We start from the raw sequence: 26,397 nt of genomic DNA, 5'->3' as shown, positions 1-26,397 counted from the left end.
AGCTTTTCACTGTACCTCGGTACGAGTGACAATAAACGGAACTGAACTAAACTAAACTAAACATTAACTCTTACAATACATAGATAGTGACTGGCACTGAATCCTGGGGTAGTCCACCTGTAACCTGACTCCATAGGGATACAAGCCCACTTAAGATCTGCCTTCACGTTTGGTCTCAGTAAGCCAGAGTTCGCTTGGGCTTATTGCTACTGTGTCCATCTTTCCTGACCTGATGAGGCCATGAAACTGCCTTCAGTGCTGAATCCATCAGCAAGGAACTAACTCTTGCTGCTTACGTTTGCTGTCAGCTCGAGCCACAAGTTAATACGTTCATAAATTATAAGAGCAGAAATAGTCCATTCGTCCTCTGGTCCTAGATTCTGCCACTAGTGGAAACATCCTCCCCACATTCACTCTATCCAGGTTGCCCTTGAGTCATAGATCCTTGCATCATGGGAACAGGCCCTTTGGCCCAACTCATTCATGCTGTAAGGGGTTTCTGCGCCGAGCTTTCGCCCGACCTAAGGTCCCTGTGCCTTGCTCTGGTCCCTCGACCAGGCCTCGCACACTGGTTCCCTCGTGAGTGGTTCGACCCACTCACCCCCTACGGTTCTAGACACTGGACTTAGATGCAGGAGCGTTTATAGTGCAGAAAAATTCAACCAGACCAGATTTGAAGACCAGGGTTTAAACGGAAAAGGCTTTTATTGTGCACTTGGGACTATTGTCCATGAATACTTTTACACAGTTCTAAAAGACATATGCATAACTACACGAATACTTTGACACAGTTCTAAAAGACATATGCATAACTACACGAATACTTAGACACAGTTCTATTAGACGTATGCACACTTACACGAACACTTTTGACGCAGTTCTAAAAGACATATGCATAACTACACGAATACTTAGACACAGTTCTATTAGACATATTCTTGACTGTAAGATGGGGAACGTACGACACATCGCAAACTTGACCAACACATATTCATTTACACACCCACGTTTGTTCAAACCACCCTCCCCTCTACATTAAAACTATGTCCAGGATGTGCAGGATCGGGGTGCATGCTCACCATGGGGCTATTACTGGGGTTACTGGCTGTTCGTGCTGCTTCTCCGCTGCTTTCCGTGAGGGTCGTGCTTGTCCCGTGAGTTCCTTCCTTCCGTTTCTTGCGTTCCTGGCCAGTCGTTGCGAGCGTTGCTGTCCCTGTTGCGAGCGTTCCTGGCCAGTCGTTGCGAGCGTTGCTGTCCCTGCTGCGAGCGTGCCTTTCTTGCCTGTCTTTTCGTCTTCCTCCTGGCTTGCGTTCCTTGTCGTTTCTTCTTGCATGAGTTTAAAACCCAAAAGTCGTGGCCAGTTATACTAATTCTGGCCCGTCCTATCTCCTGCCAGATCTCGGGATCTCTTTGTTTAAAAGATATGTATTGAGTTTTCCCTTTGTCCTGCGTTATGTCCGGGGGTACCGGGGATGGCCAGATGGTGTTAATTGGTATTTCGTTGCGAGGTGATGGGTTTAACTGGTTTCCCATCACCTACCAGGTAGTTTTCTATGGGCTATTGTGCCCCCTTAACGAGATTAACTGTGTAGGTCGGCTTGGGGCATTGTGAGTATGCTGATGTCAGCGCCCCAGTGTCTGGACTTCGACCTGGTTTCGCAGGTTTCTGCATGGCCAATATCCATCCCTTGTTCTAGCCTTGGCTTTGCAGAAACCTAGAGACTGGGCTGTAAGGTTTTTTTTGCTTTTGTGGCTGGTCACGAGGTCCAGCGGCCATCTTAGGACCCACAGATTGTGACATCCCTTAGTAAACTGACCGCAGCCTTTCTCCGCTATCAGCCCCAGTCTCCCGTTTAAAATGTCCAAACTGCAGCTCTTTGGTTTGGTGTTGCTTGCAGAATGAGGGAAAACTTCTCAAATCTTACAGTCCCTCCTGTTGATTTGCATAACCCCAGCTTATCGAATCAATTAAATAATGTGGTTGAGCAATGTTTTCCCGATTCTCCACATCCAGACCCCTGAGGTTTTAACTAACTAGTGCCGCATTACGAACGTACAGTCCCCATCTTCTAGGCTGACCTTTACTGCCCGTGTCCCAGGCAAAAGTATATTACAAGTATTTACATTTTCATGTCAGACATATACACCTACACCTTGTCCCAGGCCGATGCCTCCGCCATCCTCCTACTGGTGTCAGCTTTAATGTAGGACATGAAAACAACACAACAGCAAAACGATACATTTTGTACATTCCTTCAACACAATCATTCTTTATACTATTTTGAAAAAGGACAATGCAAAACACAGTTCACTCGGTGCGGAGGGGGCCCGTCCTTCTAGCAGTTTGAGGCTGGGTCCTGCTCGCCCACCCGCACGTAACGGTCTCTCCATTCTCCTTGATATACCCGGTTAATCTTTCAGTTTCCCTGGGGCACCACTCCGGCAACCGCACCTCGGTGAGGTTTAAAATCACCGAGGCTACCGCGTAGTGCACCCCCTGGTACAATACCTGGTCAGTCGGTATCAGTACCAGGCCATTCCCGGGCCCCTTAGTGGTTTTTGGGCACTCACCCTCCTGTGCTACTGCCAGCGGAACTGTGGGAGGTGTTATGCGTGGTCGTGTGATGAGTTCAGTGGCGTTTACCGGGATCGGGGAAAGGGGGACCCCACAAGCCCACGAGCTAACATCCCACCTCATCCCCTTACCGTCATCCTGCCACTGTCTCTGGAAAAATATGCTGTTGCCCGTGGGACAGCGATACCTCGAACCCCACATACACATATAAATCCCCTCATCCGGTTCCCACCATTTGTCCCAACACACACTCAACTGTTCTTTAGTCCCAGAAATAGTTCTGTGAGTGTTGTTGTTAAGTCTCTCCCACTCAACAGTGGAGTTGGCCATTGTCCGGCTTGTTTTCCTTAGCCACCATCGCCTGCTCGCGGGGACCTTCCCCGTGCATACCAGGCAGATCCTTTTGCCAACGGTGGCGCTTACCCTTTGGGCGATGATCTTGACTCTCGGGCACAATAACGAAGTGTCCCGATAAGCAAAGCCTGAGGCGCTGGAATACTCTGAAGAGTTCGATCCCAGCCACCCCGGCCACCGGCCTTCATGGAAGTGAACTGCGGTCTCCTCCGCTTCTCTCCTTCCAGTCCCATCGGTCGCGATGGGAGCCGTGTCCCCGGAGCAGCCGTAAATGATGATGTCCTTGGTGCGGCCCCGATAGGCCCACCCACATCCGATCGCCGTGGCAACGATCCACCATACGAGTGCCTCCTTCCACTCCAGAAAAACAGATAAAGAAATATGGTATAGCCAGCCTCTTGGGGAGCGCTTGGCTTTGTTAACGCCCCTGCGGGCGGGTCTCTTGACCCCCAGCCTGCACCCCACACCCACACATCCTGGACGCATCAACTCTATCTAAAATTATCCCCACAAACTTATCTAAAATACTTATCCTTATCTAAATTGCTTATCCTTATCTAAAACTAAAATATAATACAGCGCCGCCTTCCCCGGGCGGCTCAGCTAATCCCTGTCAGGGCTGCAGCGGTTCGTCTCCTGCGGCTGCACCACGCTGTCTCCCACCTTTGATCCTCCGCAGCCTGTCGCTGCCTGGCGGGGGCTAAACCTCCTCTGAAACGTTAGCTCCCTCCTCCTCACTTGGCTCCCGTACCTCGGGGCGTGATTGACCTCTGGCCAAAACTTTCTAGGTTGGGGTTCCCTGCTAGACCTACGGAGGGTCACCTTAGGCACTGCCCCCTGGACAGCCTGGCTGAGGACCGGTTCCTGCCGTGCCACAGCTCGGGTACCCCCCGCAGCTGCCGACCCTGGCCCCACCTCATCCAGCTCTGCCCCCTTGGTGCTGGGTTTTCCCGCGGCATCCGGCCTCACCCTGCCTGTACCTACAGGTGGTGAGCCTCCGCCCGCTACCCCCGCCTTCCTGGTGCTTGAGTCGGGGACGTTACTGTCGTCCCCCTCCGACTCCTCCTCCTCCGTAATGGGATCCAGCCCCTGGTCGAGCTGATCAGGCTCTTCCTCGTCTGAATCCCACCCAAAACACGAGACTCTCCATTCCTGGAGAATGTCCTCCCCCCTCACGCAGGCAACCTTGCCTGTCTGCGTGACCTGCCTCATCCTTGGCTGTGAGTCCCCACTCCCAGGGCTGGCCCCTGTGCTTGACCCCTGTGCTCCAGGCTTATAACTACCTACCCTACCACAATCGTGTTTGTGGGTCGCAAACACGATCAGGTTGTTCCCCAAACACTCTTGCAGTTCGGCCGGGACCTCCGCCACCATGCGCTCGAGGTCGTAACCCTCGGGCGGCTTCATGGTGCACAGAGTCCCTTTCCCCTCTTTTCCCCTAATCCCCTTCCCACCCCCTTCTGTCCACTTCATCAGGATACACTCCCATGTGGTATGGAGTGCTCCCAAGTAAATGGACAGCGGGATGGAACGCGCGCCAGCCTGTTCCTTCCCCGTGAACCCCGCCAGTGCGAAAGGGACCCCTGTGGACAGGGGAGAGTCAAAGGGTTCCTCTGTGTGGACCACGGTGCATGAACCCCCGTGTCCAACAGATAATTGCCCCTTTGCCTCTCCACTACCATCTTCACAAGCAGCCTCTTCCACGCATCGTAGCGGAGAGGACACAGGTAGGCGGGCTGCGCGGGCTGATGTCATTGGGGAATGTCCAGTGCCCCCCCCCCGCACCCGGGGAGCCGGTAGCGACTGCCACCTTCCCCTGTGCTGCCATGAGGGACCGCATCACCTCGATCATTGTTTCAATAATCTCGGGCTTAACTGGGACCTCGGCGCACAGGGTGGTGCCAACCCTATCTTCCTTGATGTGGGCCCTGCAATCCTTCTGCCAGTGCCCCACCTTACCGCACCTGAAACACTTGGACTGTGCGGTAGGGTTACCCTCCTGTCGCCACTCCTTTTGGACCGGTGCAGTAGCCTCTGCTACGTGCACCTTCCCTGTTACTAGTCGGGTAGACGTACTCCGGGTGTTCCTATACCCTACCGTGAGATGGTCCAAAACCGCCTCCTCTGTACTATTTGTGGGATCAAACCAGGCTTTCGCCTGCTCCCTGACGGCTGCCAGACTGTTTGATACCAGACATCGGAGCCACTGGACTCTCCCATTCCCGACCAGGACATCCCGCGCGGGGACGTGCGGGCAACTGCTCTGGTATACTGACCACAGTCGCGCCGCAAAAACCCTTGGGGGTTCTCCCTCCATCTGGAGGGTCTTCCCTAATCGGGCAAATGGACCCTCATCGCCCATCCCCGAAACTTCCAGGACCTCATCCCGTAGGAGATCGTAGGTCCTGGTCCCTCTTGTACTCTCATCTGAGAGACATTGGAGGATCGAGCTGTCCAGGGAGAACAGCAACAATTTTGCCCGTTCCATACACCCACCACCCTTTGTACTAGAGGGCAGAGGTTTAAAGTGAGAGGGGGAAATTTTAAAGGGATTGATGTGACCATCGGAGAGCGAGGATGGCCGTCGAGATCGAAGGGGGGGGGGGAGGGACACCTGGCTGGGGATGGGTGGGGGCACGAAGAAAGCAGGGGGACCTGGCAGGGGGGCGTCTGCTGCCAGATGCGGGCGGCAGGCAGTAGATAGGACTGTTTGGTCAACTTTTGTAACTTTGTCAACACCAAAACGTGGTGCCACTTGTGCACTGCCAAGATGTGGTCTGCTGTGTGATTTTATCGGGTTGTATGGCAGACAAAGTGTTTCACTGTAGCTAGGTGCATGTGACAATAAAATATCATTGATACTGCAGTCTAGCTTGAGTAATCTGAAATAGGAAGAATTGAACCAGAGACTGTGTGACAGTTCAATCACATTGTGCGCAACCTCCCACATATGTTTACATATTTTGTTGTGCTGCTGCAAGTGATAATGTCATTGTTCTGTCTGGGGCATATGACAAAAAAACACTCTGGACATTGCACCGTGCCTACCTGGGTGCGCGGTGGCGCAGCGGTAGAGTTGCTGCCTTACAGCCAGGGACATGGGTTCGATCCCGACTACTGGTGCTGTCTATACGGAGTTTATACGTTCTCCCCGTGACCGCGTGGGTTTTCTCTGAGATCTTCGGTTTCCTCCCACACTCCAAAGACATACAGGTTTGTTGGTTAATTGGCTTGGTATGAATATAAATTGTCACTAATGTGTGTAGGATAGTGTTAGTGTACGGGGATTGCTGGTCGGCACGGACGGTGGGCTGAAGGGCCTATTTCCGCACTGTATCACTAAAACTAAAGTACACTTAGTCAAGAACGAAAAGCCAGAAGCTTTTGACTCTCTCTTCGGTCTTCCCGTAGGTGAAGTCAGTTTCATAAATCCTCACCTTTCCCCTCCTGAAGCCAACAATCAACTCCCATGTGTTACTAACGTTAAGAGCAAGATTGTTGTTCTGGCACCATTCATTCGAGGGCTGCAGGGAAAACGCTGGGAACTATAGGCCAGTGAGCTTGGGACAGTCAATGGAAGTGTTTTGAGAGCAGTCAGTGTTACGGTTGAGGAGGTGCTGAAGGTTCTATCGTGTATGAAGGTAGACAAATCTCCAGGGCCTGATCAGATATATTCGAGGACATTGTGGGAAACCAGAGAGGAAATTGCGGGAGCCCTGGTTGAAATTTACGAGTCGTCTTTAAATGCAGAAGTGCTGGAAGACTGGAGGATGTGCCTCTAGTCAAGAAGGGCTGCAGGGAAAATGCTGGCAACTATAGGCCAGTGAGCTTATCATCTGTAGTTGGGGAGTTACTAGAGAGTTTTCTGAGGGATAGGATATACGGATATACAGGCATTTAGATGGACAAGGGCTGGTTAGGGACAGTCAACATGGTTTTGTACATGGGAGGTCGGGGAGTGCAGGTACATACTTGAAGGTAGATAGGGTGGTCAAAAAGACTTTTGGCACATTGGCCTTTATCAGTCAGAGTATTGAGTATAGAAATTGGGAGATCATGTTGCAGTTATATTAAACGTTGGTGAGGTTGTATTTAGAGTTCTGTTGTGTTCTGTTCTGGGCACCATGTTATAAGAAAGATATTGTCAAGCTGGAAAGGGTACAGGGAATATTTATGAGGACGTTGCCAGGACATGAGGGTCTAAGCTATCTGGAGAGGTTGAGTAGGCAGGAGGATGAGAGGTGGTCTTATAGAGGTGTATAAAATCATGAGAGGTATAGGTCGGATAGATGCACAGAGTCTCTTGCCCAGAGAAGGGGAATCGAGGACCAGTGGACATAAGTTTAAGGTGAAGGGAAAAAGATTTAATAGGAATTTGAAGGATAACTTTTTCTCACAAAGGGTGGTGGGTGCATGGAACAAGCTGCCAGAAACAGACAGGTACATGGATAGGACAGGTTTGGAGGCATGTGGGCCAAATGCTGGCGGGTGGGACTAGTGTAGATGGGACATGTTGGCCGGTGTGGGCAAGTTGGACAGAAGGGCCTGTTTCTAGACTCTATGATTCTGTGACTGTATGTAATAAAAATGAACCGCAGATGCTGGTTAATACCAAAGATAGACACAAAGTGCTGGAGTAACTCAGCAAGCAGGCAGTCTCTTTGGAGAAAATGGATAGGTGATGTTTCAGATCAGGACCCTTCTTCAGAATTTAAAATCTTTCTGTAAAATCTTAAAAATCTTGTCTAGCAATCTCACCATACATAAGTATGTGCATGCAAGTCATAGAGTCAGACAGTGCAGAAAATGGCCCTTCGGCCCAACTCGTCCGTACCGACCAAGATGTCCCATCTACGCCAGCCCCATTTGCCTGCATTTGATCCATATCCCTCTAAACCTTTCCTGTCCAAGTGTCTTGCTTTTTTTAAAAACTATTCCCCCTCAGGATCAACAATGTGATTTATGAACCCAGATATTTTGGTTCATATTTTAGTATCATATGTGCTGATACTGTGATTTTTATCGGATTGATGCAATCCTGTAATATTATATTTTCATTGAGTAGGCATTTTCTGTAAAATGCTTATTCTTTGGGTATGTTTTTCTTTACAAATGTTTCGTTTGGAAGGCATTTGCTGAACAAGCTGAAAAGGGGATATAAACTGCAGAGCAAATGTAAAGAAAGAAACATTTGTGTTTAGTTACCAGAGTGTTACAGCTGTGTAAATTGGCTGAACACACAGATTTAAGAGTTGAATAAGAACAGTATATATATATCCCACAAGAACAAATGACCTCGAAGTTATCTGTGTCTTAATCTTGACAAAACACATTATACCAAGGGCTTTCTTGTAATAAAATGGAAGAACTTTGGGGGGAAAATGAAAGATTTTATTGTGCAGGGTTTTGCAAAACAGTAGTCTTAAGAGTTTCAAGAGCAATTTTCCCTATTGGAAAATAGTTTCTCGAAAGGAAAATGGTAACGTAACAATAATCCTCTGTCACATAAACACTGCCTCCTTTATACCAATATCTCCGTTTATGGGAACATTGCTCTAGTGTTACATTTTGGTTTACAGGAGGGTTGCCCTGTCTCGTACTCCCCCGTCCATGGGTATTTCTGCAAGAATCCAGAATGGAGATGGAATGAGATTTAAATTCTCTTTGCCCCTAAGACAGACACAAAATGCTGGAGTAATGGGTGACCTTTCGGGTCAAGACCCTTCTTCAGACTGAAAAAGGGTCTTGACCCGAAAGGTCACCCATTCCTTCTCTCCAGAGATGCTGCCTGACCCGCTGAGTTACTCCAGCATTTTGTGTCTATCTTCGGTGTAAACCAGCACCTGCAGTTCCTTCCTACACTTCTCTTTGCCCCTGTTAGTCTTTAATTAAAGCTGCTTATTTATTATCTCTGTTCATTCAGACTCATTGCTGAGGTTAATCACCCCCTCCCTTCTCCCTTTTGTATTCCCACTCTTTTGCCCTCCCCCCCACCTGGACTCGCACCCTTTTCTCTCCTCCCCCTTGCTCCCCCTTCCACCTATATTCCTTCCTCTGGCTTCACAATTTGGACCCCTTCACACTTTTCGTCATAGAGTCATACAGTGTGGGAACAGGTCCTTCGGCCCAACTTGCCCACACCGACCAACATGTCCCACCTATAGTCCCACCTGCCTGCGTTTGGCCCATATCCCTCTAAACCTATCCTATCCATGTACATGTCTAAATGTTTCTTAAACGTTTCGATAGTACCTGCCTCAAGTACCCCCTCTGGCAGTTTGTTGCATATACCCACCACCCTTTGTGTGTAAAAGTTACCCCTCGGATTCCTATTAGATGTTTACCCCTTCACCTTAAACATATGTCCTCTGATTCACGATTTCCCTACTTTGGGCAAGAGATTGTGCGTATACCCGATTAATTCCTCTCATGATTTGATACACCTCTATAAGATAACCCCATATCCTCCTGCACTCCAAGGAATAGAGTCCCACCCTTCTCAACCTCTCCCTATAGCTCAGACCCTTGAATCCTGGCAACATCCTTTAAAATCTGATCTGTACCCTTTCCAGCTTGACAACATCTTTCCTCTTACTCAATACTCTAAATGGGGCTCACCAACGTCTTATAGATGTACGACATAACCTCCCAACTTCTATAACCAATGCTCTGACTGATGACAGCCAATGTGCCAAATATCTTTTTGACCACCGTATCTACCTGTGACGTCACCTTCAAGGATCTATGTACCCACACCCCTAGGTCCCTCTGGTCTACAACACTCCCCAGAGCCCCACCATTCACTGTGTAGGTCCTTTCAGATGGTGGTCTTCTCATCTCTGTCCTTTGTCCAACCATCTGCCTATTACCCCCCCCCCCCACCCCCCACCCACACCCTCTCACCTGTATCCACCTATCATTCGCTGTGGAGAATAAAGGGGGTGGGTAGGGGTGGGGGGGTTATTGTACAAGCAGGAATCACCGAAGAATGTCTGAGACAAGGAAAGACACAAGATGCTGGTGTAACTCAACGGGTCAGGGATTGGGTCAGGACCCTTCTTCAGACTGCCTCACCTCCTGCATAAGGTCACAAGGTCATAAGTGATAGGAGTAGAATTAGGCTATTCGGCCCATCAAGTCTACTCTGTCGTTCAATCATGGCTGGTCTGTCTCTCCCTCCTAACCCCATTCTCCTGCCTTCTCCCCCTAACTTCTGACACCTGTACTAATCAAAAATCTATCTATCTAGGCCTTAAAAATATCCATCGATGGCCTCCACAGCCCACCGTGGCAAAGAATTCCACAGATTCACCACTCTCAGACTAAAGAAATTTCTCCTCATCTTCGTAAAAGAATGTCCTTTAATTCTGAGGCAATGACCTCTAGTGCTAGACTCTCCCACGATTGGAAACATCCTCCCCACACCCACTTTATCCAAGCCTTTCACTATTCTGTATGTGTCCCCGCTCATTCTTTTAAACTCCAGCAAGTGCAGGCCCAGTGCTGACAAACGCTCATCATATATGTTAACCCACTCATGCCATTCTGAAGGGTTCTGACCCGCCATACCTTGAGAAGATTCTGCAGTCCTGCCTCCTTCCTCCTTTCTTCCAGCTTTATCCCCGCCTCCCCCATCCCACACCCCCACCATTACAATCAGTCTGAAGAAGGGTCCTGATTCGAAACTTCACGGATCCATGTTCTCCAGGGATGCTGCCTGACCCGCTGAGTTACTCCAGCACTCTGTGTCCTTGTTATACCGGTGACGGTCTTCTGCACACTGAGCCAAGCCCACAGTGTCTCTGGATGCTAACATGACTGTGCTAGTAGCTGGTGGCGTTTGGTGTTGTGCCCTTTGTGTTGTGTTGGCGGCGTTTGGTGTTGCCCCCCTGCAGGATCTATACATCAGGAGGTGCAGATCTAGAGCCAGCAACATTATGGGGGACCCCTACTACCCCAGCAACGGACTGTTCCAGCTGCTACGGTCAGGCAAACGCCTCCGCTGTCACGCTGTGAAAACAGAGAGGATGAGATGGAGTTTCTTCCCACGGGCCATCAGGACTGTTAACTCTCATATCACCAGGAACTAATTTAATTTACTGTATTAATTTATTTTTTGTGTTAAAATTGTTTTTTCTATTCTGTTTTGTAGTTTTTGCACAATCCGCAGGCGTTGCCACATTCATTTCACTGCACATCTTGTATATGTATGTGACAAATAAACTTGACTTGACTTGACTTGACTTGTCATGCTCTACCAGGAGCCCTTGGTTCCCCTGTGCTCTGTACAGTCAACAGCAAGTGCTATACACTGGAAATAAACAACCTCTATCTGTTTGTGCTCAGCTAGTGGTCTGTTATGTACCTGGAAAACAATGCAAGGCTTTGTGGGTCAAGGCCAAGTACAAAGTTGCAAAGTGCAGTGCCTAGGATGTTGTCCCTGTTGGGCTCCATATCTGAGGAAGGATGTGCTGGTGTTGCAGAGGGTCCAGAAGAATGATCCCAGGGATGACTGGGTTAACGAATGATGAGTGATTGACAGCACTGGGCCTGTACTCGCTGGAGGTTAGAAGGATGAGGGGGAACCTCATTGAAACTTACCGAATAGTGAAAGGCCTGGATAGAGTGGATGCAGAGAGGATGTTTCCAGTAGTGGGAGAGTCTAGGACTAGAGGTCACAGCCTCAGAATAAAAGGAAGTACCTTTAGAAAGGAGATGAGGAGGAACTTCTTTAGTCAGAGGGAGGTGAATCTGTGGAATTCATTGGCACAGATGGCTGTGGAGGCCAAGTCAATGGATATTTTTAAGGCAGAGATTGACAGATTCTTGATTAGTACGGGTGTCAGGGGTTATGGGGAGAAGGCAGGAGAATGAGGTTGAGAGAGAAAGATAGATCAGCCACGATTGAAAATAGCGGAATAGACGTGATGGGCGGAATGGCCGAATTCTGCTCCTAGAACATGAACGTAGGAACATCGGACTTCCAATCCCTCGCAGTCAGCACCTTGTGTTTATTCAGTGCAAAAAAAACAACAGGAAAGGGAATTGGGACTATTTGTATCCTTGGAGTAAACTTGAGGTAAGTTATGCAGAAATAAGAAGAGCACACAGTAAATAAGTCATCGGTGCAGAATTAGGCCATTCGGCCCAGCAAGTCTGCTCTGCCATTCAATCAGTGCTGATCTATCTTCCCTTCTCAACCCCAATCTCCTGCCTTCGCCCTGTAACCTTTGACGTCCGTACTGATCAAGAAGCTGTCAAACTCCACCATAAAGTCCGATACAACAAGATCAGGGAGGGGGAGCACAAGGAACTGCAGATGCTGGAATCTTGAGGAAAGCACAAAGTGCTGGAGAACTCAGCGGGTCACACAACATCTGTGGGGGGAGTGGACAAGTGACCTTTTGTGTTGGACTCTTCTTCAGATGGTGGGCACTGTTACGTAAGTCATAAGAGCAGAATTAGGCCATTTGGTCCATTGAGTCTACTCTGCCATTCAAACATGGATAATCTATCTTTTCCTCTCAACCCCATTCTCCTGCCTTCTCCCCATAACCCTTGACACCCGCACCAATCAAGAATCTGTCAATCTCTACCGTAAAAATATCTATTGACGGCATCCACAGTCATCTGCGGTAATGAATTCCACAGATTCACCAGCCTCTTGACTATAGAAATTCCTCCTCATCTTCTTTCTAAACGTACGTCCTTTTATTCTGAGGCTATGGTCTCTGATCCTAGCTAGACTCTCTTACTGGTGGAAACATCCTCCCCACATCCACTATATCCAGTTACTTTGTACGGATGGTACGGATGATCTCACGCACACAGTTTGTACGTTCTTCCTGTGACCTGCGTGGGCTTTCTCTGGGATCTCTATTTTCCTCCCACACTCCAAAGACGTACAGGTTAGCAGGTTAATTGGCTTGGTGTACATGTAAATTGTCCCTAGTGTGGGTAGCATAGTGTAAGTGTGCGGGGGTCGCTGGTTGGTGCGGACTCGGTGGCCCGAAGGGTTTGTTTCCACACTATCGCTAAACCAAACCAAACTAAACAATGCTAATATCAACTGGAACGTGGACCGGTGCTAAAACGTGGCGCCTCTTCCCGCGGTCTCAGTAGACTATGTCTGTACACTTGCTAATCTGGGGCAGGATGGTGATACTCTACTGGACTGTTTGTGAGGAAATAAATGTAATTGTGCGTTTGCACTTCGTACATGTGACAATAAAGCACCATCGAACCATTGAACCGTGCTTCCTTCTTAAACAATGCCGTGATCAAGTGTTTGAGAGGTTGTTACACAGGCCCCAAACCTTTGATGTCTGGTAGCGGAAGGACCGTAGACCATGGTCCTCCCCCACTGAACCCTTGTGGTGGCCTCACCGAGCTTCATTTCATCTCCCGTCCCATACATATCCCTGCACATGGCGGCTGTTCGCTGGAGGGTGTCTCCTCACCCTGGAAGACCAACAAGTGTCAGGCAGAACAAAGTGACGTTTAACCAATCTTCTAGCAAAAGGATATCTCTCGTTTCCCTCTCCTCTATCTCTCAGTCTGAAGAAGGTTCTTGGCCCGTAATGTCACCTATTCATTTTCTCCAGAGATGCTGCCTGTCCTGCTGAGATGCTCCAGCTTTTCGTGTCTGTCTTCGGTTTAAACCAGCGTCTGCAGTTCCTTCCTACACTACTCACTACTTTGCAGGAGTTCTCCAACTCTTGAAGAAAAGTTAATTGGCTTCGGTAAAAATTGTAAATTGTGTAGGATAGTGTTAGTGTGCAGGGATCACTGGTCGGCGCAAACTTGCTGGGCCGAAGGGCCTGTATCCGTGCCGTATCTCTAAACTAAACTCAGATAGTTTCCCCGTGACATTCATCACCTCAACATCTTAGTGAAGCAATGAAGTGTGAAGCATCAACCGACACGGTGTCGTTTTGTGTAAACTGGCATCTGCCATTCCTTGTTTCTGCTTCTCGTAGTAGTTGATGTTTATCTTAGAGTGAGCCCCTGGGGACAGTCTGTACAGCATTGGGCCTTGCGTTATGCAGTTCCTCGGGATGAATGTCGACACGACAGGCAATTCCAGACCTACTTGGCAAACGGAAATGTCCTACCAGGAGTTCTTTAATCAAAGTGTGGCTGCTATCTTTCTGTGAGGTAAGTAGCAAAGGTCTTTGCTCACAACCTTTATCTTCAGTTTCTCTCTCTGAATCTTTTTGTCCAGAGGAATTGAGAACCAGAGGATATAGTTTTAAGGTGGGGGGTGGGGGGGAGATTTCATGGGAACCTGAGGGCTAACTATTCTACACAAAGGGTGGTGGGTGTTTGGAACGAGGTAGTTGAGGCTGGTACTGTCGCAACGTTCATGAATCATTTAGACAGGTACATGGATGGGATAGGTTTAGAGGTATATGGGCCAATCACAGGCAGGTGGGACTATTGTAGATGGGACATGGTGGTTGGTGTAGGCAAGATGGGCCGAAGGGCCTGTTTTCACGCAGTAAGACTGTATGACTATGAATCAGAATGCAGGCTGTTCACAGTGATGAAATCCTCACGCATGAAATGCGGCAGGGAAAATGATGCCTGCATTGGTGTGAATTGTGTCAGGTAGTGCATGGTGCAATTTCCCATTGAGCGGGACCTCAATGGAAAATACTTCAAGAAGAGGCATGATCTGCACAGACGACAATGTGTGTGGGTGTTTTTATCTCTAACCCAGCCTCTAGGCTGAAGATAGATACAAAAAGCTGGAGTAACTCAGTGGACCAGGCAGCATCTGTGGGGAAAAGGAATAGGTGATGTTTCGGGTCAGAACCCTTCTTTAGGTTGAATGATAGAGAAGGCTAGCATAAATCGGGGCCGGCAACAGATGACCTCGGGAAGGGTGGAGTCCATATTGGACCATTGTGAGCTGGGGAAAATATGATAACAAAGAGATACAGGAATGCAAACAGTGGAACTGGTGGGATAGCTAGGGTGGGGGAGTGGAGGAGACAGAGGGGGAGGGGGGAAAGGGAATGCAGGAGTTAGTTGAAATTAGGCAAAGACTGTGGTGTATCAATTAGTACATTTCGTCAGAGGGAACTGGTGAGGCTTTGACAAAGTCAATGATTGGCATTGGTGAAGATTCTTCATCTAATGCATGCTTTTAAAAGCCAGCTTGCCATTCTTTCATCATGACCAATTTGAAATAAATAATTTATCTGCTGTAATATTGCTCAAGCATAGAGTCATGGAGTCCTGGATTCTTACAGCGTGGAAACAGGCCCTTTGGCCCAACATGCCCACACTGGCCATCATGCTCCCTGTACTCTAGTCCCATCTGCTGCATTTGGGCCATATCCCTCTCAACCTGTCCTCTCCATTTACTTGTTTCATAAGTTCTAGGAGCAGAATTAGGCCATTCAGCCCATCGTCTACTCTGCCATTCAATCATGGCTGATCTATCGTTCCCTCTCAACCCCATTCTCCTGCCTTCACCCCATAACCTGTATTAGGGACCCTCAAACTATCTTTAATCAGACACCCGTACGAATCAAGAATCTGTCAATCTCCACCTTAAAAATATCCATTGACTTGGCCTCCACAGCCATCAATGGCCATGAATTCCACAGATTCACCAACCTCTGACTGAAGAAATTCCTCCTCATCTCCATTCTAAAGGTAGATTATTCTGAGGCAATGGCCTCTAGTCCTAGACTCTCCCGCTAGTGGAAACATCCTCTCCACATACTTTCTTTCCAGGCCTTTGTAAAGGTTTCTTAAACGTTGCGATCGTATCTGCCTCAACTACCTCCTTCAGCAGATTGTTCCATACACCCACCAACTTTTGCGTGAAAAAGTCACCCCTCAGGTTTCTATTAAATCTTTCCCTTTACCGGTTTCTGACTCTATCTCATGATGTACAAATAAAATAGTTTGCAAGTTTACCTCTGAGGTGCTTATTTACACAGACCTCCAAAAGGCATTTGATTAACATGAAGCAAATAAGATTCTAAGTGCAGGGAATCTGAAACGAAAACGGAAAGTGCTGGAAATACTCCATGGGTTAAGCAGCGGCTGTGAATATTCTAGCAATTGTTAAAGTCCCTCACAAGGGCTAAAGTTAGAGTCCAGTACAGTCTGATTAAAGATAGTCTGAGTGTCCCCAATGAGGTGATTGTAGCTCAGGACCGCTCTCTCGTTGTTTGTGGAACTTCAGTTCCCTGAAAACAGCTGGGAAGAAACTGTTCCTGAATCTGGTGGTGTGTGTTTTAACACTTCTATGCCTCTGGCCTGGTGGGAGAGGGAAGAATAGGGAGTGACTGGGGCGAGCGAGACTCATCCTTGATTATGCTGCTGGCGTTGCCGAGACAGCGTGAGGTGGGAAGGGAGCGTGGAAATCATTGGATATTTTTAAGGCAGAAGTTGGTGCAGGTGTCAGGGGTTATGGGTGGAAGGCAGGAGAATGGGGTTGAGAGGGAAAGATAGATCAGCCATAATTGAATGGCGGAGTAGACTCGATGAACCGAATGGCCTAATTCTGCTCCGATCACATATGAACTGGGGTCCATGCCACGAAAAATCTGGTTTTGCAGGAAGTTGCTGAAAATAACCTATGGCAATTTGCAAGTAAGGCAAGTGGTTTAAGAATAAAGTCTTCCTTCTTGATGTACCCAGGGCCACAGGTTTACGCGGGTCCTGTAAGCGCACGGATTGAGTTCTGCCCACAGTGCGTGTAAATTCGTGGGTGTGATTGACGAGTCTACTACAGCTGAATGTGACTCTTTGGCCAAGCATTGATGAGAAGCAGAGAGCACCCAAGCTACACTACAAACTGAGAACAACCTCGCCCATGATATAAATAACTTACCTCTCCTTCTATGGTGCATGGGACAGGGAAGGGGGAAATGTCAATCATTCCTTCACCTCCATGAATGAATGAACAAAACTTTATTATCACATGTGACATTTGTTTTACACAAAGTAAGCAAAGAGTCGCCACATGGTGCAGCGGTAGAGTTGCTGCCTCACAGCGCCAGAGACCCGGGTTCGATCCTGACTACGGGTACTGTCTGTACAGAGTTTGTACGTTCTCCTCGTTTTCTCCAGTTTGGTTTGGTTTGCATTGGTTTTCTCCAGTTTCCTCCCACACTCCAAAGACGTACAGGTTTGTAGGTTAATTGGCTTGGTAAATTTGTAAATTATCCCTAGTGTGTGTAGGATAGTGTTAGTGTGCAGGGATTGCTGGTCGGCTTCGGTGGGCCAAAGGGCCTGTTTCCGTGTTGGATCTCTAAACTAAACTAAATTAAGTATAAGGCGCTGACAAAGTTACAAAGTGTTCAATGTAGTTCCCAATGGTCCCACTTTGTTCTCAGCGGCCCCCCTAAGCCAGTTCCTCTTTGTTTCTCGCTAGTTCCTCTAGCATTGTTTTTTTGCCAAAGGACGGGGAACCTTTCAATTTGGTTAAAGTGAATTTCAGTTCAGGTTTCCACAAGCACTGATCAACTCGTCAGATCCTTTTGAAAGAACTGGTATGGAGAAGAATGATTATCTAATTGAATGGTGCCAGAACAATCTTGCTCTTAACGTTAGTAACACGAGGGAGTTTATTTTTCAGCTTCAGGAGGGGAAAGGTGAGGATTAATGAAACTGTCACCTGCACGATGACTGAGGAGAGAGTCAAAAGCTTCTGGCTTTTCTTTCCTGACTACGAATACTTTCGTTTTAGTTTTAGAGATACAGCGCGGAAACAGGCCCTTCAGCCCACCGAGTCTGCACCGAACAGCGATCCACGCACATTAACACTATCCTACACACACTAGGGGCAATTTACACATACACCAAGCCAACCTACATACCTGTACGTCTTTCGAGTGTGGGAGGAAACCAAAATCTCGGAGAAAACCCTTGCAGTCAAGGGGAGAACGTACAAACTCCGTACAGACAGCGCCCGTAGTCGGGTTTGAACACGGGTCTCTGGCGCTACAAGCGCTGTATGGCAGCAACTCAACCGCTGTGCCACCGTGCAGCCCGTACAGAGTACCATCTGTACGGAGTTTATACGTTCTCCCTGTGACCATGTGGGTTTTCTCCGGGTGCTCCGGTTTCATCCCAGACTCCAAAACGTACAGGTTTGTAGGTTAATTGGCTTTGGTAAAGATTGTAAATTGTCCTTCGATTATAGGATAGTGTTAGTGTATGGGGTGATCATTGGTCGGCGTGGACTCGGTGAGCCCAAGGGTCTGCGTCCACGCTGTATCTCTAAAGTAAACAGTCTAATCATGGTTGGGAAGAAACTGTTCCTGAACCTGGAGATCACAGAAATATGTTCCTGAAGAACAACATTCTGAGTAAAATTTTGTGAAATCAAGAAAGATTTCTGATGGGTGACGCCCCAATACGTTGCAACTGTGAGATGCAATGTGAAGAAAGTAGGCCTTATTCTATGTGACAGCAGGGTGTGTGATTGTAGGGTGGGCCCTTGTACTCTGCACGTTCACAGTGTTTGAGCTAACGTGACAAAGCAAAACAAGGCGATGTGGACTGTTCGGTGACACCTCGACTCTGGCGTGCAACTCTTGAATGCACGGGTATGTGGAAAGCACCGTGTTACACAGAACGTGAAGGGGCAGAGCACTGGAGCATGGAAACACTGCATCCGCTACCTGGGGAACACGGGACAAAGTCATAGTTATAGAGTAATTCTGTGTAGAAACAGGCTCTTTGGCCCAACTTGCCCACACCCACCAACATGTCCCATCTACATTAGTCCCACCTAACTGCGTACATGGATAGGATAGGTTTAGAGAGATATCTCTCTAAACCTATCCTATCCACATAAGCGTCTAAATGTTCCTTAAACATCCACATAGTCCCCGCCTCAACTACCTCCTCTGGCAGCATGTTTCATACCCTCTGTGCGAAAAAATTATAATTCAAATTCCTAATAATTTTATCCCCCCTCATCTTAAACCTATTTCCTCTGGTTCTCGATTCCCCAACTCTGGGCAAGAGACTCTGTGCGTCTACCTGATCTACTCCTCTCATGATCTCTACCCGACCTATTCCTCTCATGATCCACAGGTTTGATCCTGACCTCGGGGGTTGCCCATGTGGAGTTTGCACTGATCTTCCTGTAACTCTGTACGTTTCCTCTGGGTGTTCTGGTTTCCTCCTACTTTGAAAATGACATGTTGTTCACATAAGAACACAAGACAATAGGAGAAGGAATGGGCCACTCGGCCCCTCAAACCTAACCCACCATTCTATATGATCATGGCTGATCTGCCCCAGACCACAACTTCTCTAGTTGACTACAGGCCTCAATAACCTGATCTTTCAAGTATTTGTCCATCTCTATCTCAAAGGTCCAGTAGATCTCAACATCCCTCTGGAATTGCTGCTTGGCTGTTGGACAACAGTAAGGACAAAGACAGTGCTGAGTTTAGTAGAGGATGTTGCCAGGACTCGAGGGCCTGAGCAATAGGGAGAGGTGGAGCAGGCTAGGACTTTATTCCTTGGAGCGCAGGAGGATGAGGGGTGGTCTTATAGTGGTCTATAAAATCATGAAAGGAATAGATAGGGTAAATGCACAGAGTCTCTTGCCCAGAGTAGGGGAATCGAGAACCAGAGGACATAAGTTTAAGGTTATGGGGGAAAAATTTAATGGAACGAGCTGCTGGAGGAGACAGTTGAGGCAGGGACTACTGCTAAAGGTAAGAAACATTTAGACAGGTACAAGGATAGGACAGGTTGAGAGAATTATGGGCCAAGTGCAGGCAGCTGGGACTAGTGTAGATGGGTCATGTTGGTCGGTGTGGGCAAGTTGGGCCGATGGGCCTGTTTCCATGCTGTACGACTCAATGACTCCATCCAGACAGGATAACTACCTTGTGTTGGAAGGAGTAAGTATCCTTAATCCACTCTATAGTCTCAGCAGTCCTTGTAATCTTCAGGAGGATAAATTCCTGGTTCCTGTAACCACCTGCAAGCCCCTTTGAACGAGTCCTCTGAGTGGGAAAGAGCCCTGGTGCTTTGAGGGGGTGGTTTATCATCCCCTTCCCCTTCCCACCCCCCCCCCCCCCCCCGGAAAATGTGGCGCCTAGGCTGGGTGAGGCAGCCGATCTCGATCTCATCGGGACTTCCTCGGCTGATCTGCGGGTCGAATTTGCCCCCTGCAGCCGGGGCTCTGGAACTCCGGCCTGGCCGGAGCTAGCAGAACCTTTCCCATAGCCGACTTCCATGGCCGACATTGCAGCCGGTATCTCGGCTCCTTGGCAGCCCAGGTGGACCCTTCCTGTACCGTTGGACTCCTCTCGGAGACAGTGACCTCTGTTGGCCCGGCAAAACGGGCAATCCAGAAAGGCTCTGGAACCAAGGGTGCTGGGAAATCAGTGGTGAAGCTGTATCATTGTTTCTGCTCTTTGGCAGATGCCTGGCTTTACCTTGCACTAAACGTTATTCACTAAACTTATCAGGTAAGAAGACACTGTAAGTTGCTCGATTTTAATCATGTATTGTCTTTGCGCTGACTGGTTAGCACGCGACACGCTTTTCACTGTACCTCGGTACACGTGACAATTAACTAAACTGTAAAGTGTTAACTGTAATGTTGATTGCCCTTCGCAAGGGATGTGTTTGCAGACATCAGCACACAGAAAGCTTGAAGAACAAATAAATAGACTTCCTAAATTCAACCTCCACTCATTGGTATGATAAGATAACACAGTCTCCATGGTGATTTCACCAGTGCCTGTGAGCTTGCAAGGCAGCAGGTCATGCACAGGTGGAGCATTCAAATGCAAGCAACATACGCTAAGGCCAACATACACAAACTGCAAGTTTAGATTAGTTTAAGGAGGGGACTTGAGAGCGCTGTTGCAAGATTCACAAAAGTCGAATCGGTACTAAAGAAGGCAAATGCAATACCAGCATTTATTTCAAGAGGACTCGAATATAAAAACAGGGATGTAATGCTGAGGCTCCATAAGGCACTGGTCACACCGTATTTAGAGTACTGTGAGCAGTTTTGGGCACCGTATCTGAGGAAGAATGTGCTGTCTCTGGGGAGGGTTCAGAGGAGGTTTACCAGGATTGATTGGGTTAACATACGATGAGCATTTGACGGCACTGGGCCTGTACTCGCTGGAACTTAGAAGGATGAGGGGGGACCTCAATGAAACTTACCGAAAAGTGAAAGGCCTGGATAGCGTGAATGTGGGGAGGACATTTCCACCACTGGGAAAGTCTAGGATCAGGGGCCATAGCATAAAAAAGGATGTACCTCTAGAAAGGAGATGAGGAGGAATTTCTTTAGTCAGAGGGAGGTGAATCTGTGGAATTCATTGCCACAGACGGCTGTGGAGGCCAAGATAATGGATATTTTTAGAGCAGAGATTGACAGGTACTTGATTAGTACGGGTGTCAGGGATTACAGGGAAAAGGCAGGAGAATGTAGTTGAGAACGAAAGATAGATCAGCCATGATTGAATGGTAGAGTAGACTTGATGGGCTGAATGGCCTAAATCTGCTTCTTCAACCTACGAACTTATGAACTTAAGATTAATTTATTGTCACGTGTACCGAGGTAAAGTGAAAAGCTTTTGTTGCATGCTAACCAGTCAGCGGGAAAGCCAATACATGATTACAATCGAGCCTTTTGCCGTGAACAGATACATGATAAGGGGAATAACGTTTAGTGCAAGAGAAAGTCCGATTAAAGATAGTCCGAGGGTCTCTGATGAGATGGATAGTTGCTCAGGACCACTCTCTGGGTGTTGGTGGGATGGTTCAGTTGTCTGATAACAGCTGGGAGGAAACTGTCCCTGAATATGGAGGTTTAGAGTTTTAGATTTAGAGATACAGCGCGGAAACAGGCCCATCGGCCCACCGGGTCCGCGCCGCCCAGCGATCCCCGCACATCAACACTATCCTACATACACTAGGGACAATTTATTTATTATCATTTTGCCCAGCCAATTAACCTGCCTGTACGTCTTTGGAGTGTGGGAGGAAACCGAAGATCTCGGAGAAAACCCACGCAGGTCACGGGGAGAACGTACAAACTCCGTACAGACGGCGCCCGTAGTCAGGATCGAACCTGAGTCTCCGGCGCTGCATTTGCTGTAAGGCAGCAACTCTACCGCTGCGCCACCGTGCCGCCCTCTTAAACATATGAAACAAAACAATTATGCACTAATGGTGTGCAAGAGCAGTCTGAGGTTAGCGTGTAGCATCCCGGAGAGCCGCGTCTGTATTCCGATGGCAGGCCTGGCTCGCTCACCGCGGAACTGGGAACCCGCCCGGGGTGGGAAGCCACGGAGGAGGCGGTGGTGGATGCTGGACAGAGGGTCGATAAGAAGAAACAGTGGTTCCTTACCTTCCACGCCCTCGAGATCGGCTGCGGGTAACAAGGGCCGTACGGGGAGAGGGACAACTCTTCATGAGCTGACCGGAATGGAGGCGACAGCTGCAACGGGCCTTTGTGGCCAGTTGGTTAACAGGACCTAGTGGTCTCACACTTATACCAAGCCAATTAACCTACAACCTGTACGTGTTTGGAGTGTGGGACGAAACAGAAGATCTCGGGGAGAACCCACATGGTTACAGGGAGAACATACAAACTTCGTGCAGACAGCGCCTGTAGTCACGATCCAACCCGGCCGGGTCTCTGGTGCTGCAAGCACTGTAAGGCAGCAACTCTACCGTTGAGCCACCGTGTTGCTTCTGTTGTTGTTGTAATTGGTGAAAAAAATGGAACATTATGGCGTAATAAAATAAAATGAAATAAAGAGGAAAGGTAGGAGAACAGGAACTGTCTGTGTGGAGTTTGCACGCTCTTCCTGGGAATGCATGTGTTTCCTCTGGGTGCTCCAGTTTCCTCTCACATCCCAAAGACGTGCGGGTTTGGAGGATAATTGCCCCCCTGTTGTCACTAACGTGTGTCGGGAGTGGATGTGAAAGTGGGATCACATAGAACTAGTGTGAACAGATGATTGATGGTGGGCGTGGGCCAAAGGGCCTGTTTCCATGCTGTACCTCTGAACTAAACTAAACATATGGGTAGTAGTCAACTTGGCCACAAATAAGGATTCAAAGAGGTGGAGGATAAGCTGAAAAGAGACAGTTAGTCTTGCAAATAATTTATTTTTGTTTTGCATTTTACATCCTCCTTATCTTTATTCTGCTTCATTTGGTACTTTTTATGGCAAACTTAGTGTGATAGTTTGCTACCAGGCAAAGAAAGTGTGAAAATCTCAATCACAGCCCAATCATTTAAGCATTGTAACACCCAGTCAAAGATGCAAATTGCTGGCCAATTTCACTGATTTGGACTGGTCTGAGGCTGTCCATGCAAAGAGAGTGTCCATTCTGTTGTTTTCCGTATTCGGTGAGTACTTTGAATCATTGGAAATGGAAACAGGCCCTTTGGCCCATCAAGTCCATGCCAACCATCCATCACTTGTTCACACTAGTTCAATGCTATCCAACTTTCTCATCCAATCCCTACACACTCGGGGAAACTTTAAGGGGGCCAATTAACATCCAAACCCGCATGTCTTTGGGATGTGGGAGGAAACCAGAGCACCGGGGGGAAACCGGAGCACCCGGAGGAAACACAAGCGGTCACAGGGAGAACATACAAACTCCACACAGATAGCACCCACGCTCAGGATCGAACCCAATGTCACTGGCGCTGTGTGGTGGCAGCTCAATGAACTTAATAACAATTGAAACTACCCCTTTCATCACAAATATGGAATGGGGCCTACAAGAAGTTCCTCGTAACTAAAAGAAGGCAGAATATGCCCAGTGTGGATGGTTTTACCTGAAGTATGGGGTTCACTTTTAAATCTTTTGGTGAATTAGTTTTTCTCCGAAACACTTTGATCACTCTTTAGATTTCTTGGCTTTCGTGTCTGTTTGAAATTGAGTTCTATCTCTCCCCCTCTCTCTTTCTCTCTGTCCTCACTCTCCCCCTCTCCCTCCTTCTCCCCCCCACTCTCTCTCTCCATACCCCCCTCAACCCCCCTCTCTCTCTCTCTCTCTTCCCTCCCCTCTCCCCCTCTCTCTCCCCCCCTCTCTCTTTCCTTTTCTCCTCTCCCCACCTCCCTCCTCTCCCATCTCTCTTCCCCCTCTCTTTCTTTCTCTCTCCTTTTCTCCTCTCCCCACCTTCCCTCTCTCCTCCTCTCCCCTCTCTCTCACCCCTCTCTCCCTCCCTGTCTTTCTCACCCCCCACTCTCTCTCCCTCTCCTCTTTCTCTCTCTTTCTCCACTCTCTTTTCTCTTTTTTCTTTCTCTCTCTCCTCTCCCCTTACTTCCCCCTCCCCCTCCCCCTCTCCCCCTCCCCCTCCCCCTCTCCCCCTCCCCTTCCCCCTCTCCCTCTCCCTCTCCCCCTCCCCCTCCCCCTCAAACCCAAACCTTCCTCTTGAGCCCTCTGTGTAGTCCATGAATAACCTGTTGCCTAGCTGTGCTTTGAAGTGCATTCAACCATGACTGTTTGCGTAATGCCGGGGAATTAAAGCTTATTCAGTGTGTAGCTTAGATAATGACAATTTTTAAGTCCATCAAGAACATAATGCAAAAAGCAATTTCAGAAATGTTATTTCATTCAAGATGCTTTTGTTCATTATGTACCGTATTCTGATGCAATCAGCGTTTATTTTGAACCCTTTATTTACTCGATTTGTATATTTTCCGCATGGTCTCACAATTCTTGAATGCATTGCAACTTATTTCCATATGTCCGGATGCATCAGGCCTGTATACTGCATCGTGCGATGTTTCAAAGGCAACTAAAAGTTTGAACTCTATGCCTAGAATGCGCCTGTTGAATTCATTGTGTTTTTGTACATTTTGAAATATGTGCAGCAAACAGCATTCAATTCCTAACGGCTTGAAATAGCTTTTTCAGTGCAAGGTTGCAGGGTGACTTGCACAGGTTGTGTGAGTGGGCGGATGCATGGCAGATGCAGTTTAATGTGGATAAGTGTGAGGTTATCCACTTTGGTGGTAAGAATAGGAAGGCAGATTATTATCTGAATGGTGTCAGGTTAGGAAAAGGGGACGTACAACGAGATTTAAGTATCCTAGTGCATCAGTCACTGAAAGGAAGCATGCAGGTACAGCAGGCAGTGAAGAAAGCCAATGGAATGTTGGCCTTCATAACAAGAGGAGTTGAGTATTGGAGCTAAGAGGTCCTTCTGCAGTTGTACAGGGCCCTAGCGAGACCGCACCTGGAGTACTGTGTGCAGTTTTGGTCTCCAAATTTGAGGAAGGATATTCTTGCTATTGAGGGCGTGCAGCGTAGGTTTACTAGGTTAATTCCCGGAATGGCGGGACTGTCATATGTTGAAAGACTGGAGCGACTAGGCTTGTATACACTGGAATTTAGGATGAGAGGGGATCTTATCAAAACGTATAAGATTATTAAGGGGTTGGACACGTTAGAGGCAGGAAACATGTTCCCAATGCTGGGGGAGTCCAGAACCAGGGGCCACAGTTTAAGAATAAGGGGTAGGCCATTTAGAACGTAGATGAGGAAAAACGTTTTCAGTCAGAGAGTTGTGAATCTGTGGAATTCTCTGCCTCAGAAGGCAGTGGAGGCCAATTCTCTGAATGCATTCAAGAGAGAGCTAGATAGAGCTCTTAAGGATAGCGGAGTCAGGGGGTATGGGGAGAAGGCAGGAACGGGGTACTGATTGAGAATGATCAGCCATGATCACATTGAATGGCGGTGCTGGCTCGAAGGGCCGAATGGCCTTCTCCTGCACCTATTGTCTATTGTATATTGTCTATAAGGTGCTACCATCAAACCAAATCTCTCAAAGTGAATTGACAGAATAGTACAAAATGAATTTACAGAAAACTCTGCTTTAAGTGTTAAGAGCTGTTCTCACTTTTGTTTTTCTCTTGTTGCAGATCCCAGAGTTGAGGGCTTTTTTCTGCTCGATACCTACCCCCCTACATTTCTACTCAGCCTCCTGTACCTCTTTGTGGTTTGGGTCGGACCCAAGTACATGCAGAACAAGCCACCCTTAACCTCCAGGGGAATCCTCGTGTTCTATAACATCGGATTAACTCTCCTGTCTTTATACATGTTCTGTGAGGTAAGAAGTTGGAACGTTTTGGACCGTGTTGATGATTGATTCTATTTCTTTCCCCACTGAATGTATCGCCGAGAAGTTTCTTGTCACGATTTAGTGCAGTTGAAGTTTAGAGATACATCGTGGAAACAGGCCCTTCGGCCCACTGAGACCACGCCGACCATTGATCGCCTGTTCACAAATCCACTCCCTACACACTCGGGGCAATTTACAGAGGGCTAATTAATCTACAAACCCGTGCGTCTTTGTGATGTGGGAGGAAACCGGACACCCAGAGAAAGCCCTTGCAGTCACAGGGTGGGAGAATGTTGGAACTCCACACAGACAGCACCTGAGATCAGGATCGGATGGGAGTCTCTGGTGCTGTGAGGCAGCAACT

The 26,397-nt window shown here is 48.1% G+C and overlaps 1 protein-coding gene across 1 annotated transcript in view; it reads left to right on the top strand.

The window, feature by feature from the left end:
- elovl5 (ELOVL fatty acid elongase 5) overlaps nt 1-26,397 on the top strand; it is a 108,128-nt gene that overhangs the window by 60,506 nt on the left and 21,225 nt on the right. Inside the window, exon 3 of the mRNA XM_078398920.1 lies at nt 25,834-26,021. Within this exon, the coding sequence (XP_078255046.1) occupies nt 25,834-26,021 (188 nt within the window). The remainder of the gene's footprint in view (nt 1-25,833; nt 26,022-26,397) is intronic.

This window comes from Rhinoraja longicauda, chromosome 5 (assembly GCF_053455715.1).
Source record: "Rhinoraja longicauda isolate Sanriku21f chromosome 5, sRhiLon1.1, whole genome shotgun sequence".
Lineage (NCBI taxonomy): Eukaryota > Metazoa > Chordata > Chondrichthyes > Rajiformes > Arhynchobatidae > Rhinoraja > Rhinoraja longicauda.
This window is presented reverse-complemented; position numbering and strand designations above follow the sequence as displayed.